This window comes from Trichomycterus rosablanca, chromosome 15 (genome assembly GCF_030014385.1).
Source record: "Trichomycterus rosablanca isolate fTriRos1 chromosome 15, fTriRos1.hap1, whole genome shotgun sequence".
NCBI classification, from domain to species: domain Eukaryota; kingdom Metazoa; phylum Chordata; class Actinopteri; order Siluriformes; family Trichomycteridae; genus Trichomycterus; species Trichomycterus rosablanca.
The window spans coordinates 2005001-2026676 of NC_086002.1; the positions used below are offsets into that span (position 1 = coordinate 2005001).

Here is a 21676-nt window from a genome sequence, read left to right on the forward strand (position 1 = left end):
GGTCTAAAGTATCTGGACCCCTGAGCATCAGCAGTTTAAACATCACGTTCTACAATTTTGGAAAAAATTTTGACCATTTATGGTCGTTTATGAGGTCAGGCGCCGACGCCTCACTGCTGGCATTCCAATTCATCCCAAAAAGGTACAAACGGAGTCAAAGTTAAGGCTTAGTGCATGTCAATAAAGCTCCTTGTCATGTGACCAATCAAGGCTTCATATACCTGGCGTTGTGGACGAAGGTGCAGTCATGCTAGAACAGGAAGGGCCCTTCCATAAAGTGTTGTATATACATATACAGTTATTGGGTCAGTTATTGTATGGCACCCATGAGCAGACAGGGTTAAGGGCCTTGCTCAAGGACCCAACAGTGGCTGGATTTGAACCGACAGTCTTCCGATTGATAGCCCAAAGCTCCGCCCACTAGGCTACCACTGGCCTCAAACATATACAGTGTATCACAAAAGTGAGTACACCCCTCACATTTCTGCAAATATTTCATTATATCTTTTCATGGGACAACACTATAGACATGAAACTTGGATATAACTTAGAGTAGTCAGTGTACAGCTTGTATAGCAGTGTAGATTTACTGTCTTCTGAAAATAACTCAACACACAGCCATTAATGTCTAAATAGCTGCAACATAAGTGAGTACACCCCACAGTGAACATGTCCAAATTGTGCCCAAATGTGTCGTTGTCCCTCCCTGGTGTCATGTGTCAAGGTCCCAGGTGTAAATGGGGAGCAGGGCTGTTAAATTTGGTGTTTTGGGTACAATTCTCTCATACTGGCCACTGGATATTCAACATGGCACCTCATGGCAAAGAACTCTCTGAGGATGTGAGAAATAGAATTGTTGCTCTCCACAAAGATGGCCTGGGTTATAAGAAGATTGCTAACACCCTGAAACTGAGCTACAGCATGGTGGCCAAGGTCATACAGCGGTTTTCCAGGACAGGTTCCACTCGGAACAGGCTTCGCCAGGGTCGACCAAAGAAGTTGAGTCCACGTGTTCGGCGTCATATCCAGAGGTTGGCTTTAAAAAATAGACACATGAGTGCTGCCAGCATTGCTGCAGAGGTTGAAGACGTGGGAGGTCAGCCTGTCAGTGCTCAGACCATACGCCGCACACTGCATCAACTCGGTCTGCATGGTCGTCATCCCAGAAGGAAGCTGACGCACAAGAAAGCCCACAAACAGTTTGCTGAAGACAAGCAGTCCAAGAACATGGATTACTGGAACGCCCTGTGGTCTGACGAGACCAAGATAAACTTGTTTGGCTCAGATGGTGTCCAGCATGTGTGGCGGTGCCCTGGTGAGAAGTACCAAGACAACTGTATCTTGCCTACAGTCAAGCATGGTGGTGGTAGCATCATGGTCTTGGGCTGCATGAGTGTTGCTGGCACTGGGGAGCTGCAGTTCATTGAGGGAAACATGAATTCCAACATGTACTGTGACATTCTGAAACAGAGCATGATCCCCTCCTTTCGAAAACTGGGCCTCATGGCAGTTTTCCAACAGGATAACGACCCCAAACACAACCTCCAAGATGACAACTGCCTTGCTGAGGAAGCTGAAGGTAAAGGTGATGGACTAAACCCAATTGAGCACCTGTGGCGCATCCTCAAGTGGAAGGTGGAGGAGTTCAAGGTGTCTAACATCCACCAGCTCTGTGATGTCATCATGGAGGAGTGGAAGAGGATTCCAGTAGCAACCTGTGCAGCTCTGGTGAATTCCATGCCCAGGAGGGTTAAGGCAGTGCTGGATAATAATGGTGGTCACACAAAATATTGACACTTTGGGCACAATTTGGACATGTTCACTGTGGGGTGTACTCACTTATGTTGCAGCTATTTAGACATTAATGGCTGTGTGTTGAGTTCTTTTCAGAAGACAGTAAATCTACACTGCTATACAAGCTGTACACTGACTACTCTAAGTTATATCCAAGTTTTATTTCTATAGTGTTGTCCCATGAAAAGATATAATGAAATATTTGCAGAAATGTGAGGGGTGTACTCACTTTTGTGATACACTGTATATATATATATACAGTGTATCACAAAAGTGAGTACACCCCTCACATTTCTGCAGATATTTAAGTATATCTTTTCATGGGACAACACTGACAAAATGACACTTTGACACAATGAAAAGTAGTCTGTGTGCAGCTTATATAACAGTGTAAATTTATTCTTCCCTCAAAATAACTCAATATACAGCCATTAATGTCTAAACCACCGGCAACAAAAGTGAGTACACCCCTTAGTGAAAGTTCCTGAAGTGACAATATTTTGTGTGGCCACCATTATTTCCCAGAACTGCCTTAACTCTCCTGGGCATGGAGTTTACCAGAGCTTCACAGGTTGCCACTGGAATGCTTTTCCACTCCTCCATGACGACATCACGGAGCTGGCGGATATTCGAGACTTTGCGCTCCTCCACCTTCCGCTTGAGGATGCCCCAAAGATGTTCTATTGGGTTTAGGTCTGGAGACATGCTTGGCCAGTCCATCACCTTTACCCTCAGCCTCTTCAATAAAGCAGTGGTCGTCTTAGAGGTGTGTTTGGGGTCATTATCATGCTGGAACACTGCCCTGCGACCCAGTTTCCGGAGGGAGGGGATCATGCTCTGCTTCAGTATTTCACAGTACATATTGGAGTTCATGTGTCCCTCAATGAAATGTAACTCCCCAACACCTGCTGCACCCATGCAGCCCCAGACCATGGCATTCCCACCACCATGCTTGACTGTAGGCATGACACACTTATCTTTGTACTCCTCACCTGATTGCCGCCACACATGCTTGAGACCATCTGAACCAAACAAATTAATCTTGGTCTCATCAGACCATAGGACATGGTTCCAGTAATCCATGTCCTTTGTTGACATGTCTTCAGCAAACTGTTTGCGGGCTTTCTTGTGTAGAGACTTCAGAAGAGGCTTCCTTCTGGGGTGACAGCCATGCAGACCAATTTGATGTAGTGTGCGGCGTATGGTCTGAGCACTGACAGGCTGACCCCCCACCTTTTCAATCTCTGCAGCAATGCTGACAGCACTCCTGCGCCTATCTTTCAAAGACAGCAGTTGGATGTGACGCTGAGCACGTGCACTCAGCTTCTTTGGACGACCAACGCGAGGTCTGTTCTGAGTGGACCCTGCTCTTTTAAAACGCTGGATGATCTTGGCCACTGTGCTGCAGCTCAGTTTCAGGGTGTTGGCAATCTTCTTGCAGCCATGGCCATCTTCATGTAGCGCAACAATTCATCTTTTAAGATCCTCAGAGAGTTCTTTGCCATGAGGTGCCATGTTGGAACTTTCAGTGACCAGTATGAGAGAGTGTGAGAGCTGTACTACTAAATTGAACACACCTGCTCCCTATGCACACCTGAGACCTAGTAACACTAACAAATCACATGACATTTTAGAGGGAAAATGACAAGCAGTGCTCAATTTGGACATTTAGGGGTGTAGTCTCTTAGGGGTGTACTCACTTTTGTTGCCGGTGGTTTAGACATTAATGGCTGTATATTGAGTTATTTTGAGGGAAGAATAAATTTACACTGTTATATAAGCTGCACACAGACTACTTTTCATTGTGTCAAAGTGTCATTTTGTCAGTGTTGTCCCATGAAAAGATATACTTAAATATCTGCAGAAATGTGAGGGGTGTACTCACTTTTGTGATACACTGTATATATGGGGCAGTTGTAGCCTAGTAGTTTAGGTACTGGACTAGTAATCAGAAGGTTGCTGGTTTAAACCCCACCTCTGCCAGGTTGCCACTGTTGGGCCCTTGAGCAAGGCTCTTAATCCTCAATGGATGTTACTGAATCACCAGAAACTCAATAACCACACCGTCCACATACTTTTGAACACGTGGTTTACACTGTCCAGCTGTATAGAGGCTGAAGGTTCTGGACGTTTGTCTCTGGTGCTCACGTGAAGGTTCGGCGAGAGCGTTTAACGCTGAACAGCCACAGCCGGAGGGCTGAGAACCAACGACCATTAAACGTCTCCATTAAATCACTCCCAGCCTTTCACTTTCCCTCACAAACACACACACACACAGCACAGGAAATATGCTAATGCTAATGCTAGAGCTGTCGCAGCCAGTTAAAAGGAAATGGGTTCGAGCGAGAGCCCGAGGGGACGCGGCCACGGACCTCGGCTCGGGAAAAAAAAAGTCATTTCATCTGATTAAAAAAAAAGGGCATTTACTGTAGAGCCGGGGGGGGGGGGCGCGAGGGAGGAGGGCGCACCTCATTTTGGGGAGACGGTCGGTGCTCTCGTGAGGGAAATTTACTTGTTTTATTTATAGTGGAACCCGGACACACCAGCGCACCACCACTGACATGAGTCTGAATCGTGAGTTCGAATCTCAGCTGTGCTACCGGCACACCAGGCGCCTTAAACAGACACTAATAGGCTCGCCCGTAAGGTGGGCGGGTCGTAAGGATTCCTCAGCTGGCTAATCGATGGTGACTCTCCAAAGTGACTTACAGTACACAGTCCAAGCAATTGAGGGTTAAGGGCCTCGCTCAAGGACCCAACAGTGGCAACCTGGCAGTGGCGGGCGGGGCTTAAACCAGCGACCTTCTGTTTACTAGTCCAGTACCTAAACCACTAGGCTACAACTGCCGGTACTACACACGTGTTGCGACCCTTCCCGGTCAGGAATAGTGTTCTGCAGCAGTAAGGGTGAAATACGATCAGGGAACTGGATAAGACTAAATTGTAAGGGAACAAACACACCTCCTGCGCTTCTTTACACCTGTCGGCGGCGGATTCTTTCAGAGAGTTCAGGCACGTAATGAGGACCATGCTCTACGTATCCTCCTGTCTGGCTAACAGGAGAAGAGGATTGGTTAAAAAAAAGTGGTCGAGGCGCCGGCGCGAGTGGCAGAAGAATACTTAGAGCATAGCGTGTCCCTCTGTCCGCGCTAATTTGATCGGAGGTTTGGCGGACGGTGGTTGCATGCTAGCACTGGAGGACACGGATGCGTGTCCAACGGAGATGCACTTAGTCCACTTTTCCACCACATGGCTAAAAACTATGTGAATAAGTGAACATGCTCTACAATTTTATGGAAAGCCCTCCCAGAAGAGTGGACGCCCACACAACTGGGTTCAACTCCCCAGTCAGGCGGTCTGAGTCTTTTCTGTGTGGAGTTTGTATGTTCTCCCCATGTTTGCGTGAGGTTTTCCGACCGTGTGCGCCCTGTGATGGACTGACGACCTGTCTGGTGCGTTTCCTTCCTTTCGCCAAATGATTCAGACCCACCGCAACCCTGACCAGGATCGTGATCCGCATTATTGATCTGGCCCTTCCTGACACGACCCTCCCTATTTACCTGGGCTTGGGACCGGCACTACGATGCACCGGTTTATGCATCCTAGCGACCGGGTACCTACAGGACAATTCAGTGTCTCCAGTTAGCCTGGCTGCATGTTTTTGGACTGTGGGAGGAAACCGGAGCACCCGGAGAAAACCCACACAGACGCGGGGAGAACATGCAAACTCCGCACAGAAAGGACCAGGACCGCCCCGCCTGGGGATCGAACCCAGGACCTTCTTGCTGTGAGGCGACAGTGCTACCCACCGAGCCACCGTGCCGCCCCTACAACCCTGACCAGAATAAAGCGGTGATGAAACAGACAACTAATGAATGAGTATCTAAATGAGAAACTAAAAGGCGTGTCCACATACTTTTGTCGATGTAGTTTATTATATTCTATATTATTATTATTATATTGCTATTGTTTTTCTGCTCTTTTCGTTTGGGTATATGTGGACGCCTCCTGTCCGGTCGGCGCTCTCCGGGGAGGGGATCAGGTGACCGTCCGGCGATGGCTACGGCTCTCAGAAAGCCAAACGCTCCAGATTTAATTAGGCGCTTGGAAGAGGATTAGTGTGTGTGTGTGTGTGTGTGTGTGTGTGTGTGTGTGTGTGTGTGTGTGTGTGTGTCAGTCCTCATTCGAAACTATGTAAACAGCATCACCGAGCAAACGCTTCAGGTATTCGCACCCCTTCCTAAACCCTGAGGGGCTTCACTCCACCCCTCAGTGACACCTGAACCACAAGTTCACGTGGGTGGGTAGGGGCACTTACTTTATCACATCAGTGATTTAACCTCCCCCATTACAGGACCTCCAGCGACCTGGACCACTCACACCGGACCAGGCTACGTCCGTCCGGTCTGCTCGAGCCAGTCTCTCATCAACGAGGCGTTTCTGTTCGCAGAACTGCCGCTCACTGGATGTTTTTTCCTTCATTGCGCCATTTAACTGCTGCCACGATTCCTGCATTAACGATTCCTAATGAAGAGCTCTGGGTGGAAGATGAGCACGTACCTGGGTGGAGGGGTGTAGTATCTCTCAGGTTCCTCGTATCTCGGTGCCACGCGGGGGTCCGGACCTCGTATCTGTAAGGGTCGGAGGAGGAGGGGTTAGTTACACCAGAGTGGAATACACTTAGTTTCATCAGTACACCTGCATTTAAAATGTATTTACATTATTTCATATACAGTATATTATCTAAGCAATTGAGGGTTAAGGGCCTCACTCAAGGGCCCAACAGTGGCAACCTGGCAGTGGTGGGGCTTGAACCAGCGACCTTTAGATTACTAGTTTGGTACCTTAACCGCTAGGAGACAACGGTCTCTGACACTGGCAGAACTGCACTGCATGGTCAATAAGTATGTGGACACACACACAACACACTGTTGTTCCTGCTGCTTTCTGGTCTCTCAGGGTAACTGTTGTTCCTGCTGCTTTCTGGTCTCTCAGGGTAACTGTTGTTCCTGCTGCTTTCTGGTCTCTCCGTCTAACTGTTGTTCCTGCTGCTTTCTGGTCTCTGAGTGTAACTGTTGTTCCTGCTGCTTTCTGGTCTCTCAGGGTAACTGTTGTTCCTGCTGCTTTCTGGTCTCTCAGTGTAACTGTTGTTCCTGCTGCTTTCTGGTCTCTCCGTCTAACTGTTGTTCCTGCTGCTTTCTGGTCTCTGAGTGTAACTGTTGTTCCTGCTGCTTTCTGGTCTCTCAGTGTAACTGTTGTTCCTGCTGCTTTCTGGTCTCTCCGTCTAACTGTTGTTCCTGCTGCTTTCTGGTCTCTCCGTCTAACTGTTGTTCCTGCTGCTTTCTGGTCTCTGAGTGTAACTGTTGTTCCTGCTGCTTTCTGGTCTCTCAGGGTAACTGTTGTTCCTGCTGCTTTCTGGTCTCTCAGTGTAACTGTTGTTCCTGCTGCTTTCTGGTCTCTCAGTGTAACTGTTGTTCCTGCTGCTTTCTGGTCTCTCAGTGTAACTGTTGTTCCTGCTGCTTTCTGGTCTCTCAGGGTAACTGTTGTTCCTGCTGCTTTCTGGTCTCTCAGTGTAACTGTTGTTCCTGCTGCTTTCTGGTCTCTCCGTCTAACTGTTGTTCCTGCTGCTTTCTGGTCTCTGAGTGTAACTGTTGTTCCTGCTGCTTTCTGGTCTCTCAGTGTAACTGTTGTTCCTGCTGCTTTCTGGTCTCTCCGTCTAACTGTTGTTCCTGCTGCTTTCTGGTCTCTGAGTGTAACTGTTGTTCCTGCTGCTTTCTGGTCTCTCAGTGTAACTGTTGTTCCTGCTGCTTTCTGGTCTCTGAGTGTAACTGTTGTTCCTGCTGCTTTCTGGTCTCTCAGTGTAACTGTTGTTCCTGCTGCTTTCTGGTCTCTCAGTGTAACTGTTGTTCCTGCTGCTTTCTGGTCTCTGAGTGTAACTGTTGTTCCTGCTGCTTTCTGGTCTCTCAGTGTAACTGTTGTTCCTGCTGCTTTCTGGTCTCTCCGTCTAACTGTTGTTCCTGCTGCTTTCTGGTCTCTCAGTGTAACTGTTGTTCCTGCTGCTTTCTGGTCTCTCCGTCTAACTGTTGTTCCTGCTGCTTTCTGGTCTCTCAGTGTAACTGTTGTTCCTGCTGCTTTCCGGACGTCCTGCAATTTTTTAAAGTGATGTGAAGCACCTGCCCGGTGACTATTTGTGGTCACAAAAATTTTCTACCCGTGTTGTTTCATCTTTCATCTCCAAACTTTTGGAAGCTCCACGTGCTGCCCCATGGTGGAGAGCACCGCAGGAAGCCCACCAGATCCTAAATTATGTAAATTAACAGCGGTTCAACAGAACTGTGGAACATCGTCAGATAGAGATGAGCAACCAGTGGCACCAGAACCACGAAGTTCCATGAAGCTCCTCAGACGAGACCTCAGTGTTTTTCCGATGAGGTTCAGGATTCATGATCTGATCTTTTCATCTCTCGCCTCCTCGTAAAGCATCAGAGAGAAGCGAGAGAGGCGACGAGGCTCTAGAGACGCCACTCGCTCCTTCTCGCAGCGGCCAGACGATAAAAAAGCGAGCGCTCGTCCGTCTCCTCCATCACTCACAATCACAATCTTCCTGACCTTTGAAGGAACCTTTTTTTCCCCACCAGCCGCCACATTCACTTCCTTCCAGACGCTTTTGTTGTTAAAGATCACGTTAGCATGCGGCGTCGGCTCTCGTTCGGACGCTTCTTAGCCGAGCTGGTTTCCGGAGCGGGGCTCGTTTTCGGCTGCCTTGTCGTATTGTGAAAGTCTCAAAGAGTGGCGCACAATAAACCACGTGTTCTGCTCTCTACCAGAAGATCCTGAAGAACGTCTGGTCATCGGTCCGTGGTCTGAAGCCGAAGCCAAACTGAGTTTTACAATGTCAAGTCTTGTTTGAAGGGCAGCGGTGAAAGTGGTTCTAGCCACACCTCTACCAGGTTGCCACTGTTGGGCCCTTGAGCGAGGCCCTCAACCTTTGATTGGTTGTATTGCATTGCACGTATAAACATTAGCTTATTTTAGACAGTTGAGGTCCAGTTCATGGATGGCTTGTTGTCCTTAGTGTAACTGTTGTTCCTGCTGCTTTCCGGTCGTCCCACCTCTATAAACATGCAGCGTTTAGCGTTCCAACCTGCTGCATGTGACCACAAGTATGTAGACACCTCGCCATGTGTATGTTGGAACATTTCATTCCAGATGAGACCTTTAGTACCATGAAAGAGCTGCCTCGTTTGCCTGTGCGGCTAGAACAGTCTCCGCTCTTCTTTGAAGCCCTGTGTTGTACACAGGGAGCGTTCGTGAGGTCACTTGCTCACAGTTGACGTTCCAGTTCATCCCAAGGGTGTTCGGTGGAGTGAGCCACGTCTATATGGACTCGATTACCGAACGCACAGGGGCACGGACATGCTGGAACAGAAAGGGGTGCAGAAGGGGCGTCCACATACTTCCGGCTCTTCTTTAGAGCACCGTAATGTGCAGAATCGGGGGATTTGGGTTCGGTAACAAAGCCTCGAATCACAAGCAGCGATGAGATCTCGGACGCGGAGACGAATCGACGGGACTCGTTAAGCCCCGATAAACCTCGCCGATGGGGGAGTTCGCGCCTCGGCTTAGAAACCATGGCAACCGAGCGGGCAAAAATACACTGTGTGCCAGCGTGTGTGTACAGTAGCGAGAGGGTGTTGATACCAACGTGGGGGGAGATACAGCGTTGAATAAAAGATCAAAGGATGAACAGGTTTTTTTGAATGGAGGCTCTGAAAAGCAAACGTTTAGGGAAGGTCCTTCCTCCTTCTGCACGGCTGAGGAACGTTTGTGTAAAATAAAGAGGGGCGTCTAAACTTCTGCACCAGTCTCTGATACCTGAATGATACCTGATATTATGGCCAAAAGTATTGGGACACCCGACCATGAGCTTGTTGTTCCTCAGAGGTTGCTTAGAGATTCCTCTTTAAGGTTCCTTAAAGGTTTCTCAGCATTTTCTCAGAGGTTCATCAGATTTCTTTTCAAAGATTCCTCAGCGGTTCCCTAGAGGTTCCTCAGCGTTTTCTCAGTGGTTCCTCAGCAGCTCCTTTAAGGTTCCTCAGAGATTTCTCAGCGGTTCCTCAAAGATCCTCAGAAGTTACTCAGCGTTTCCTCTGTGGTTCCTCAGCATTTCCTTAGAGGTTCCTCAGCAGCTCCTCAGAGGTTCATCAGATTTTTTTTCAAAGATTCCTCAGCGGTTCCCTAGCGTTTTCTCAGTGGTTCCTCAGCGTTTTCTCAGTGGTTCCTCAGCAGCTCCTTTAAGGTTCCTCAGAGGTTTCTCAGCGGTTCTTCAAAGATCCTCAGAAGTTACTCAGCGTTTCCTCTGCATTTCCTTGGAGGTTCCTTGAAGGTCGCTCCTAAGTTTCTCAGCGGCTCCAAGGGGTCCCTCAGCAGCTCCTCTAAGGTTCCTCAGAGGTTTCTCGTGTTTTCTTAAAGAAACCTGGTTTCTTGGTGGTTTTTCAGTGATTCGTCAGTGGTTCCCCAAAGGTTTCTTAGCGGGTTCCTCAGTGGTTCCTCAGAAGTTCCTTAGAGGTTCCTTAGTGGTTTTTCAGCGATTTGTCAGTGGTTCCTCAGAAGCTTCAAAAGGTTTCTCAGCGGTTTCTACAAATGTTCTTTAACGTTTCCTCTGCGGTACCTCAGCAGTTCTTCAGAAGTTCCTCAGAAGTTCCTAAGAGGTTCCTTAGTGTTTTTTTAGCGATTCGTCAGTGGTTCCTCAGCAGTTCCTCAGCGTTTCCTTAAGAGGTTCCTCAGCATTTCCTTAGAGGTTCTTCAGCAGTTCCTCAAAGGTTCCTTAGCATTTCCAAAGAGGTTCCTCAGTTCCTTACAGTATACAGTCTAATCAATCAAGGTTTAAGGGCCTTGCTCTTGCTGGGGTTTGAACCAGCAACCTTCTGCTTACTACTTCAGTACCGCTAGGCTAAAACTGTCCAAAAACATCTTCACAAGCATGGCTTAAGGAATTATGGAGGTGTCCAGATACTTTTGGTCATTTAGCATTTAAATTTATGAACCCAGATCTGTCCTGATGAAAGATCAGACCTCTGCCCACGTCCTCGTACAGGCTCGGTATTTCTGCTCACGTTTCCCAGCATGCCGTGCGTTGTAATTACACGAGCTATAATTGTGATGCTCAGACCGAGGCCTTCAATCACGTCAGAACTGAATGTTAGACGTGGAGTCTGAACTCTGGGTGGAACCGGGTGCGGCTCTTAAAACAGAGAGAGGGAACGTCATTGTTCCGAGTGCTACTGACGCCGGAGCGTTTTTAGGTTTAATTATAGAGACGCGCAGAAGAAGAAGAAACTCTGATCCAGATGGTTCCAGAAGTTCTGGAGGAACCGGTTTGTGTAGAACTGTGCTCAAGGGCCCAACAGTGGCAACCTGGCAGTGGTGGGGCTTGAACCAGCAACCTTCTGATTACTAGTCCAGCACCTTAACCGCTAGGCTTAACCGCTCTTCCTTTTTGCAGCGACTTACAATCATGTCCATACACAATCTGAGCAATTGAGGGTTAAGGGCCTTGCTCAGGGGTCCAACAGTGGCAACTTGGTGGCGGTGAGGCAACCTTCTGATTGCTAGTCCAGTACCTTCACCTGCCTACAGGATCAGATTTTGTCCTGATTTAGATATATCCACTCCTCCTGTGCACCCACTAATGAGAGCTTCAGAATGGAGGAACACACTATGCTCTCTGTGTTCCTCCACCGTTTGTACATTTTCAGCATTTAGTAGATGCTTTTCTCCAAAGCGACTTATGACAGTATATTGTCTAAGCAATTGAGGGTTAAGGGCCTTGCTCAAGGGCCCAACGGTGGCACCCTGGCAGTAGTAAGGCTTGAACCAGCGACGTTTCGATTACTGGTCCAGTACCTTAAGCGGTAGGCCACAACTGCCGTTAGCAAGCGTACAGCAGCCGCTCCCCCAGTGGCTCGTATGGTTCATGGTTCAGGAACCATCATCATAGTTCCTATTAAAAACACACACACACCCAAGGTTGTACGTTTGTACAGGGCGTGTCTTCCTGCGCTAGATCCTGACCAGCACAAACGAAAAGGACAGCCAAATACAGGAACGTCCAGACCGACACTGGGCTAAAGCATAGAGCCAAAACAACACTCGAGTGACTCGTGGGCCAAAAACTCAGGTCCTGAACAAGAGCTGAACCTAAAACCCATCAAACGTCTGTGGAAAGACGTCTGAGGACAGTTCACAGGCCGAGCTGACGGAGCTGGAGTGGATCTGTCATGAAGAACGGGATAAACCGCCTCAATCCAGATGTGCACAGTAACTGCTGCCAAAGGGGCGTCTACAAAATATTGAACTAAGAGAGATTTACAGTTAAATCAGGGGGTCTGAATATTTTCGGTATCCGCTGGTATGTGTGAAGCGTAGCTCTGTGTGTGTGTGTGTGTGTGTGTGTGTGTGTGTGTGTGTGTGTGTGAGTGTGTGTGTGTGTGTGTGTGTGCCCTCGGTGGTAACGTGTGTAGGTTCTGAGAAGTCAAGAGCTGGATCAACCTTAAGCCTTAAGCACTGTAAACCACCACACACACACACACACACACACACACACACACCGAGAGACACACACACACACACACACACACAGTAACTAAGCAACACAGGCAGAAATATCTAAAAATATAAGGCATGTTTAAGGTTGGTGGTGAAACCTTCTCCCCACTAAAAATGTAACCGCTCATCACCAACCTCCAGTTTCAAACCAGTAAAAGACCAATTTAACTAACGGCCAAAAGTATGTGGACGCCAGAGCGTGAGCCTGAGCTTGGTGGACACAGTTCCAAAATCATGAGCACTGAAGCTGCTTTTACTCCTTTGGCAAAGCTTTCTGATTGATTTTGGAGTGTGCCACGCCCTCTCGTCCCACACCAGTGCACTTTTTGACAGAGTTGGCACAAATTTACACAGACACAGCTCAAAAAGTTTGGAAAGCCAAGGTGGATGAAGGTAAAAAGGTGGATGAATGGATGGATGTATTGAAGTAGAAGGATAAATGGAGATAAAGAGGTGAATTAACGGAAGGAAGGAGATGGTTGGATGAATATAGGTAAAGTGGTGGATGGATAGATAGATGGATGGATGGATGGATGGATGGAGGTAAAAAGGAGGATGGATGGAGGTAAAAAAGAGGATGGATGAAGGTAAAGAGGTGGATGGATGAATGGATGGATGGAGGTAAAGAGATGGATGGATGGATGGATGGATGAAGGTAAAGAGGTGGATGGATGGAGGTAAAGAGATGGATGGATGGATGGATGGATGAAGGTAAAGAGGTGGATGGATGGAGGTAAAGAGATGGATGGATGGATGGATGAAGGTAAAGAGGTGGATGGATGAAGGTAAAGAGATGGATAGATGAAGAGATGGATGGATGAAGGTAAAGAGATGGATGGATGAAGGTAAAGAGGTGGATGGATGAAGGTAAAGAGATGGATGGATGAAGGTAAAGAGATGGATGGATGTAAAGAAATGGACGGATGGATGAAGGTAAAAAGGTGGATGGATGGATGGAGGTAAGTAGATGGATGGACGGATGGATGGAGGTAAATAGGTGGATAAATAGATGGAAGAAAGTGGACAGATGAAGGTAAAGAGTTAGATGAAGGTAAAGAGTTAGATGGAGGTAAAGAGGTGGATGGATGGATGGAGGTAAAGAGGTGGATGGATGGAAGATGGATGGATGAAGGTAAAGAGGTGGATGGATGGACGGATGATGGAATGATAAATGAAGTTAAAGTGCTGAATGGTAGATCATGGTTTTGAAATAGAATGACCATCGGGCTCATGATCAGGCGTCCACACACTTTTGGCTGAACTGTGTATGATCCAGGTCAGCAGGTCTATCAGAAGGTCTCACTCACCCGTGACGGATCGTATTCCTGGAGTCTGATGGCGGCTCCTGATTCAGGGTATGACGGAGCAGGTTTCACATGGTGCAGCTGATTCCGGATCTGCTGCAGACGAGCTTCATTACTGCAGGCAGGAGAGAGAAGGACAGGTTAGCGTGAGGGCGGAGCTCAGAGGAGCTGTGGCTGCTATGACGGTGAGACCTAGTGGGCTAAAGCACAGAGCCAAAACAACACTGGAGTCCCATTTTGGATGTACTCAAGTTCTTGGTGCACTTTGGCGACCTCTGCTGGTTGAACGACACGTGTGAAGCCGCCGGTTGCACCTTTATATTAGCCAGCGACGGAATCCTACAGAGAGCCTCAGCACGTACGCAGGAGCGCACTACTTTTTCAGTATTCCTCCACCTATGTGCTGGCACGTTAAGCAAACAGTAGGAGTCGCTGTTGCAGCGTCAGACCGGGCCGGAAGCTACAGACGACGGCGGGATGCTAACTCTACACTGTAAGAACCGGGAATTTAAAAATAACACACAAAACTAACGGAATTTAATCAAGTTCTCGTACACAAATATATTCATGTACAGTCGTGGGGGGACTAGTTGTCGCAGGGGAAGCGGCGCCTCTGCACGACCATTAGCCGCTTCCACGGAAGACGATTACAGCTGCCACTTTGATGGAGGGCGCGAATGTGAAACACTATCAATGTTTAATTAGCCTCCCGCCGCGCCCGCAGCCTCCCGATATGAATCACGCTCTCGTCAGGCGCCGGCGTACGCTCCAGTGTTTGCTCAAGGCCCCGAGTGTGTGTGTGTGTGTGTGTGTGTGTGCGTACTTATATTTACTCTTAACGCCTGGACGTATCTGGACACCTGTTCGTGAACCTGCTGGACGTCCTGGAGAGGCTTTCCTCAACAGTGTGGACAGAAGAGCTTGATAACCTCTAAGATCCATCTTCATGTCTGGGATTCTTACTCGGACAGCGAGTAATTACATCATCAGCGTCCTGCCCCGCCCGACACTCCGCTCGCCTCATCTCAGCCGCTCCACGAAGGGGCGAGCAGACGTCCAGACAAGGTCCCTAATCTAATGTGACGTCCGTCCCCGAGCCCTCGCGTCTCTGTGGACTTAATAAACCCGTCCGGTGTTTAACTAGACGACGCTTCAGAATAAAGGACCCACAATGCAACACACACTCAACCACAGGGCAGCGATCAGCCATAACATTAAAACCACCTGCTTGTTTCTACACTCACTGTCCATGTTATCAGCTCCTCTTACCATATAGAAGCACTTTGTAGTTCTACAATTACTGACTGTAGTCCATCTGTTTCTCTGCATGCTTTGTTACCCCCTTTCATGCTGTTCTTCAATGGTCAGGACCCCCACAGAGCAGGTATTATTTAGGTGGTGGATGATTCTCAGCACTGCAGTGACACTGACATGGTGGTGGTGTGTTAGTGTGTGTTGTGCTGGTATGAGTTTTTAAATACCGTGTCCACTCACTGTCCACTCTATTAGACACTCCTACCTAGTTGGTCCACCATGTAGATGTAAAGTCAGAGACGATCGCTCATCTATTGCTGCTGTTTGAGTCGCTCATCTTCTAGACCTTCATCAGTGGTCACAGGACGCTGCCCACGGGGCGCTGTTGGTTGGATATTTTTGGTTGGTGGACTATTCCCAGTCCAGCAGTGACAGTGAGGTGTTTAAAAACTCCAGCAGCGCTGCTGTGTCTGATCCACTCATACCAGCACAACACACACTAACACACCACCACCATGTCAGGGTCACTGCAGTGCTGAGAATGATCCACCACCTAAATAATACCTGCTCTGTGGTGGTCCTGTGGGGGTCCTGACCATTGAAGAACAGCATGAAAGTGGGTAACAAAGCATGCAGAGAAACAGATGGACTACAGTCAGTAATTGTAGAACTACAAAGTGCTTCTATATGGTAAGTGGAGCTGATAAAATGGACAGTGAGTGTAGAAACAAGCAGGTGGTTTTAATGTTATGATTGATGGGTGTAGATGATCTTCAACAAACCAAAATACAGAACTTATCAACATCGCATCAAAAAATCTAGATATGGAGAAACTTAACAGTTCTCATCCTGACCAAAATCCCAGCGTCCAGCAACCTCCACTGGACACCCAGCTTCTCTAATCCACTCTGAGAAGATCTGACCGAATGAAGCGGGAGAGGAGCCAGCAGAAGCTTTTGTGAGGAATTGGAAGCGGCTCGGGCGTGGAAGCCGAGCTCCATTAGACTGATTAATAGAACCAACAGTTCTGGAGTCGTTCCAGCTGTTTAACTGAAACTAAAAGCGTTTGGACTCCGGTTCTGGCGCCGGTATTTACTGCGGCACTTTCTGGGCCCGGCGTTTCCTCAATCATTAAAATGAGCCGGGATTCGTGCTCGGTTATATAGACTGTACGGCCAAAAGTATGTGGACGGCACCTCTTCAGATCATGAAGCTGGGTGTTCTGGAATGGTGTTATTTGTCATTTGTACTACATGTACAGCGGCTCTGGAGCTGAGCGAGTTAAAGCTCAAGGCTTTGCTCAAGGGCCCGACAGTGACTGCATAGATGGGATTCAAACCAACAACCTTCTGACTGATAGCCCAAAGCTTTACCTGCTAGGCTACCACTGTCCCATTTCAACCTCGCTCATAGCTAACAGTTGAAAGGAAAGGAATCCAAAAGACCTAAAGGACCTGATGGAACCTGAGGGAACCTAAATTAACCTGAAGGAATCTAAAGAAACCTAAAAGACCGGAAGGATCTGAAGGAACCTGAAGGAATCTAAAAGAATCTAAAGAAACATGAAGAAATCTGAGGGAATCAAAAGGAACCTAAAGAAATCTGAAGGACCTGAAGGAATCTGAAAGAACCTGAAGAAATCTGAAGGAACCTGAAAGACCTGAAGGAACCTGAAGCACCTGAAGGAACCTGGAGGAACCTGAAGCACCTGAAGGAACCTGAGAGAGTCTGAAAGAACCTGAAGGAACCTAAAGGAACCTAAAGAAACCTGAAAAACCTGAAAGACCAGAAGAGACCAGAAGGAACCTGAAGGACCTGAAGGAATCTGAAGGAACCTGAAGGAACCTGAAGGAATCTGAAGGAATCTGAAAGACCTCAAGTAACCTGAAGGAACCTGAAGGAATCTAAAATAATCTGAAGGAACCTGAACAAATCTGAAGGAATCTGAAGGAACCTGAACAAATCTGAAGGAATCTGAAAGAATCTAAAGGAACCTAAGGAAATCTGAAGGACCTGAAGGAATCTGAAGAAACCTGAAAGACCTGAAGGAACCTGAAGCACCTGAAGGAACCTGAAGCACCTGAAGGAACCTGAAGGAATCTGAAGGACCTGAAGGAATCTGAAGGACCTGAAGGAATCTGAAGGAATCTGAAGGAATCTGAAAGACCTGAAGGAACCTGAAGTAACCTGAAGGAATCTAAAAGAATCTGAAGGAACCTGAACAAATCTGAAGGAATCTGAAGGAATCTGAAAGACCTGAAGTAACCTGAAGGAATCTAAAAGAATCTGAAGTAACCTGAAGAAACCTGAAGAAACCTGAAGGAATCTAAAAGAATCTGAAGGCACCTGAAGGAACCTAGAGGAACCTGAAGGAACCTAGAGGAACCTGGAGGAACCTGAAGGAACCTGAAGGAACTTGAAGGAATCTAAAAGAATCTGAAGGAACCTGAACAAATCTGAAGGAATCTGAAAGAATCTAAAGGAACCTAAGGAAATCTGAAGGACCTGAAGGAATCTGAAGGAACCTGAAAGACCTGAAAGAACCTGAAGCACCTGAAGGAACCTGGAGGAACCTGAAGGAACCTGGAGGAATCTGGAGGAACCTGAAGGAACCTGGAGGGACCTCGCTCATAGCTAACAGTTGTTTACAGTTAATAACATTGGATTAACTACAAGCTTCAATAGTTGTGCCAACACTTTAGGGAAGGTTCTTTCCTTTTCCAGCATGACTTTCACCTACAGGAACTCCACTGGCCTACGCAGCGCCCGCCTGAGGGGTGACCGTCAAGAGCCTCGCTCAAGGACCCACAGTGGCTGAGCTACCACTGCCCCATTTGGAACAAATCCTCACAGACACACTCCAAGATCTTGAAACGGAACAATCTTTGGAATGGAACGTCCAACGAGCTCATGTTCAGGCGTCCAAATACTTTTGGCCATCGAGTGCACAAACAGGACGGATCTAAAGAAGACGAGGCATCAGAAATTCTAATGCAGTGTTTATGCTCCATTAGAGACGTTATTTGTGGTGGGGCGTGTGGGAATGATGATGCGGTACGTGGAACAGTGGTCTCTCACCAAGGTTCTTTATTTTTAAGGAAGAAATCTGTCCTGAATGGTGAGTATTTTTCGGAATGAGATGATGATGATGATGTGTACCTCTCAGTTGTCGTTGGCGAGGCGGGTTTTATCTTGGTGACCTTGGCGTACAGCCCCTCCCGCGGGTCCTCACCGGGTGTCGAGATGTTCAGGTTGGCGCCCGGCATGCGGGTGGGGTATGGGTTGGCGGCTGCGGGCGGTGGATCTCTGAAGTGGTTGATGCGGGCGTAGTTGGGGTCGTAATCGTCGTCGTCTATGTCGGGCAGGAGCGCCAGGTTCGGAGTCGACCGGCCCAGGTCCGTCCTGTCAGACACGGAGGGCGTGGGTTTAATAAACAGGAGCTGGAGGTTCGAATCCAGGAGATGAAGTTTCCAGCACCTACACACTCACCTGCGTGAAAGTTCAGCCTCGTTCCTCTCGAGTTCCTCCTCGCTCAGGGAGCCCAGCTTGGCTTTGGCTTCTTTGTTCTTCTTTCCGAATCTGGAAAAAAGGAAACGACAAGGTGTCAGAGGGACTTCAAAAGAAACTGGACGGCAGACTGGAACGTCTGAGGGTAAGATTGGAACCCTGTTTAGATTCATGGCATCATGGACTCTATTAAGAACATAAGGAACCAAATCCAGGTTGTGGTTGGACCTGGAAGACCAGAATCCACAAGGGAGGAACTAGGAACCAGAAGGAGCCTGAAGGAATCTGAGGGAACCTTAAGGAACCTAAAGAAACCTGAAGGAATCCAAATGACCTTAAGGATCCTGAAGGACCTGAAGGAATCTAAAGGAATCTGAAAAAACCTGAAAGACCTGAAGGACCTAAAGGATCTGATGGAACCTGAAGGAACCTGAAGAAATCTGCGGGAACCTAAATTAACCTGAAGGAATCTGAAAGAATATGAAGGAACCTGAAGGAACCTGAAAGACCGGAAGGATTCTGAAGGAATCTCAAGGAACCTGAGGGACCTGAAGCACCTGAAGGAATCTAAAGAAATCTAAAAGAACCTGAAGGAACCTGAAAGATTCTGAAGGAACCTGAAGGAACCTGAATAAACCTGAAGGAATCTGAAGGAATCTGAAGGACCTGAATGAACCTGAAGGACCTGAATGAACCTAAAGGAACCTAAAGGAACCTGAAGGACCTAAAGGAATCCCCAAGAGAGAAAGTAGGAACCTGAAAGAACCAAAATAAATCAGAAGGAACCTGAAGGAATCTAAAGGAACCTTAAAGAATCTGAAGGAATCTGAGGGAATCTGAATGACCTGAAGGGACCTGAAGGAACCTGAATAAACCTGAAGGAATCTGAAGGAATCTGAAGGACCTGAATGAACCTGAAGGACCTGAATGAACCTAAAGGAACCTGAAGGACCTAAAGGAATCCCCAAGAGAGAAAGTAGGAACCTGAAAGAACCAAAATAAATCAGAAGGAACCTGAAGGAATCTAAAGGAACCTTAAAGAATCTGAAGGAATCTGAGGGAATCTGAATGACCTGAAGGGACCTGAAGGAACCTGAGAGACCTGAAGGAATTCTGGATTTAGATATTTATGAAGTTCCTAGATTCCATAATCTTAATTCCTCAAGCTCATCTATCATTGTGAGAGAAGACTTGGGGCGGTCATGCTTGCCCACCACGTGGTCCACCAGAACAGATCTACACGGAGCCAGAGGAGCCGGACGTTTGGGCGCTTCGGGGATGGTTGAGGAGTCACCGTTATCGTTGGATCATCTGAGGTGGCGTCTGGTATGTGGCGTCTTTCCACCAGGCGTCCCAATAATTCTGGACTATTCACGGTTTGCTATGGTGGCGTGAAGTTTCTGGTTGACTGGTTTAAGATTTCACGCCGTATTCATCCAATCAAGCAAAGATCTGCTCCATCAAAGCTCATCAGCGTCATTAACCATCCGAGACGGCAAACCTGAGAACCGTGATGAGAACCAAGCGTGGAAAACCAGCGAGAAGAATCAGCTGATGGTTCCTCTGGACTGGAAAGTGACTTCAAACGTCACTCAGCTCCTGGAGTTCCGGGTCAACGGAATTTGTCCGAATCGAACGCCCGTCTCACGATGCTGGATGAACCCTGTAGTACTACAGTGGAGAATTTAATTCCAGAGCTCTATTGTTACGACACCCGTCCGATCTAGCGTCGGATTTTCGGGGTGAGAAACGGATCCGACGTGCGACGACGGGCGCCGATAATCGAGCAGCTTCAGAAATCCGAACGCTGTTTTTATTTTTAGCGTTTTTTTGTCAGTGTTTTGTTTGAACCTCGGAGGAACAACAACAGAAGGAACTCCAGCAGGAGGAGGAGAAGATCCTCGACAGACTCGATGACTGGTGCGAGCGGAGGAGCGGGCGAGAGGCTAGGCATCGGGGATTAGCCGCGGCAGCCGTAATTAGCCAGCGCATCTGGAGATACGGTGCGAGAGGATAATCCGGCTAAACCCCGAACCTCCGGAGACGCGTCAAAGAACCTGAGAACTTATTCATCAAGCTTCATTCATCATAGCTCCTCCCATCTCCAGGTACAACCCCAAATCAGAAAAAATTGGGACGGTATGGAAAATGCAAATAAAATAAAAACACAGAGTTTCTTACATTTACATATTTCATGTTTTACCTGCTCAACTTCATTTCATTTATTAATAAACATCCGTTCCTGCATTTCAGGCCTGCAACACGTTCCTGCATTTCAGGCCTGCAACACGTTCCTGCATTTAAGGCCGGCAACACGTTCCTGCATTTAAGGCCTGCAACACGTTCCTGCATTTCAGGCCTGCAACACGTTCCTGCATTTAAGGCCGGCAACACGTTCCTGCATTTAAGGCCGGCAACACGTTCCTGCATTTCAGGCCTGCAACACGTTCCTGCATTTAAGGCCTGCAACACGTTCCTGCATTTCAGGCCTGCAACACGTTCCTGCATTTAAGGCCGGCAACACGTTCCTGCATTTAAGGCCGGCAACACGTTCCTGCATTTAAGGCCTGCAACACGTTCCTGCATTTCAGGCCTGCAACACGTTCCTGCATTTAAGGCCGGCAACACGTTCCTGCATTTAAGGCCGGCAACACGTTCCTGCATTTAAGGCCTGCAACACGTTCCTGCATTTAAGGCCGGCAACACGTTCCTGCATTTCAGGCCTGCAACACGTTCCTGCATTTAAGGCCGGCAACACGTTCCTGCATTTAAGGCCGGCAACACGTTCCTGCATTTAAGGCCTGCAACACGTTCCTGCATTTCAGGCCTGCAACACGTTCCTGCATTTAAGGCCTGCAACACGTTCCTGCATTTAAGGCCGGCAACACGTTCCTGCATTTAAGGCCTGCAACACGTTCCTGCATTTAAGGCCGGCAACACGTTCCTGCATTTAAGGCCTGCAACACGTTCCTGCATTTCAGGCCTGCAACACGTTCCTGCATTTAAGGCCGGCAACACGTTCCTGCATTTAAGGCCGGCAACACGTTCCTGCATTTAAGGCCTGCAACACGTTCCTGCATTTAAGGCCTGCAACACGTTCCTGCATTTAAGGCCTGCAACACGTTCCTGCATTTAAGGCCGGCAACACGTTCCTGCATTTAAGGCCGGCAACACGTTCCTGCATTTAAGGCCTGCAACACGTTCCTGCA

The 21676-nt window shown here is 48.0% G+C and overlaps 1 protein-coding gene across 1 annotated transcript in view; it reads right to left on the minus strand.

Moving 5' to 3' along the window:
* The window catches only part of pard3ba (par-3 family cell polarity regulator beta a), a 112909-nt gene that overhangs the window by 6521 nt on the left and 84712 nt on the right, over window positions 1-21676 (minus strand). Inside the window, exons 19-22 of the mRNA XM_063010390.1 lie at window positions 18450-18539; window positions 18120-18362; window positions 13710-13821; window positions 6355-6425 (exon numbers count right to left, since the gene is read on the minus strand). Of these exons, the coding sequence (XP_062866460.1) occupies window positions 6355-6425; window positions 13710-13821; window positions 18120-18362; window positions 18450-18539 (516 nt within the window). The remainder of the gene's footprint in view (window positions 1-6354; window positions 6426-13709; window positions 13822-18119; window positions 18363-18449; window positions 18540-21676) is intronic.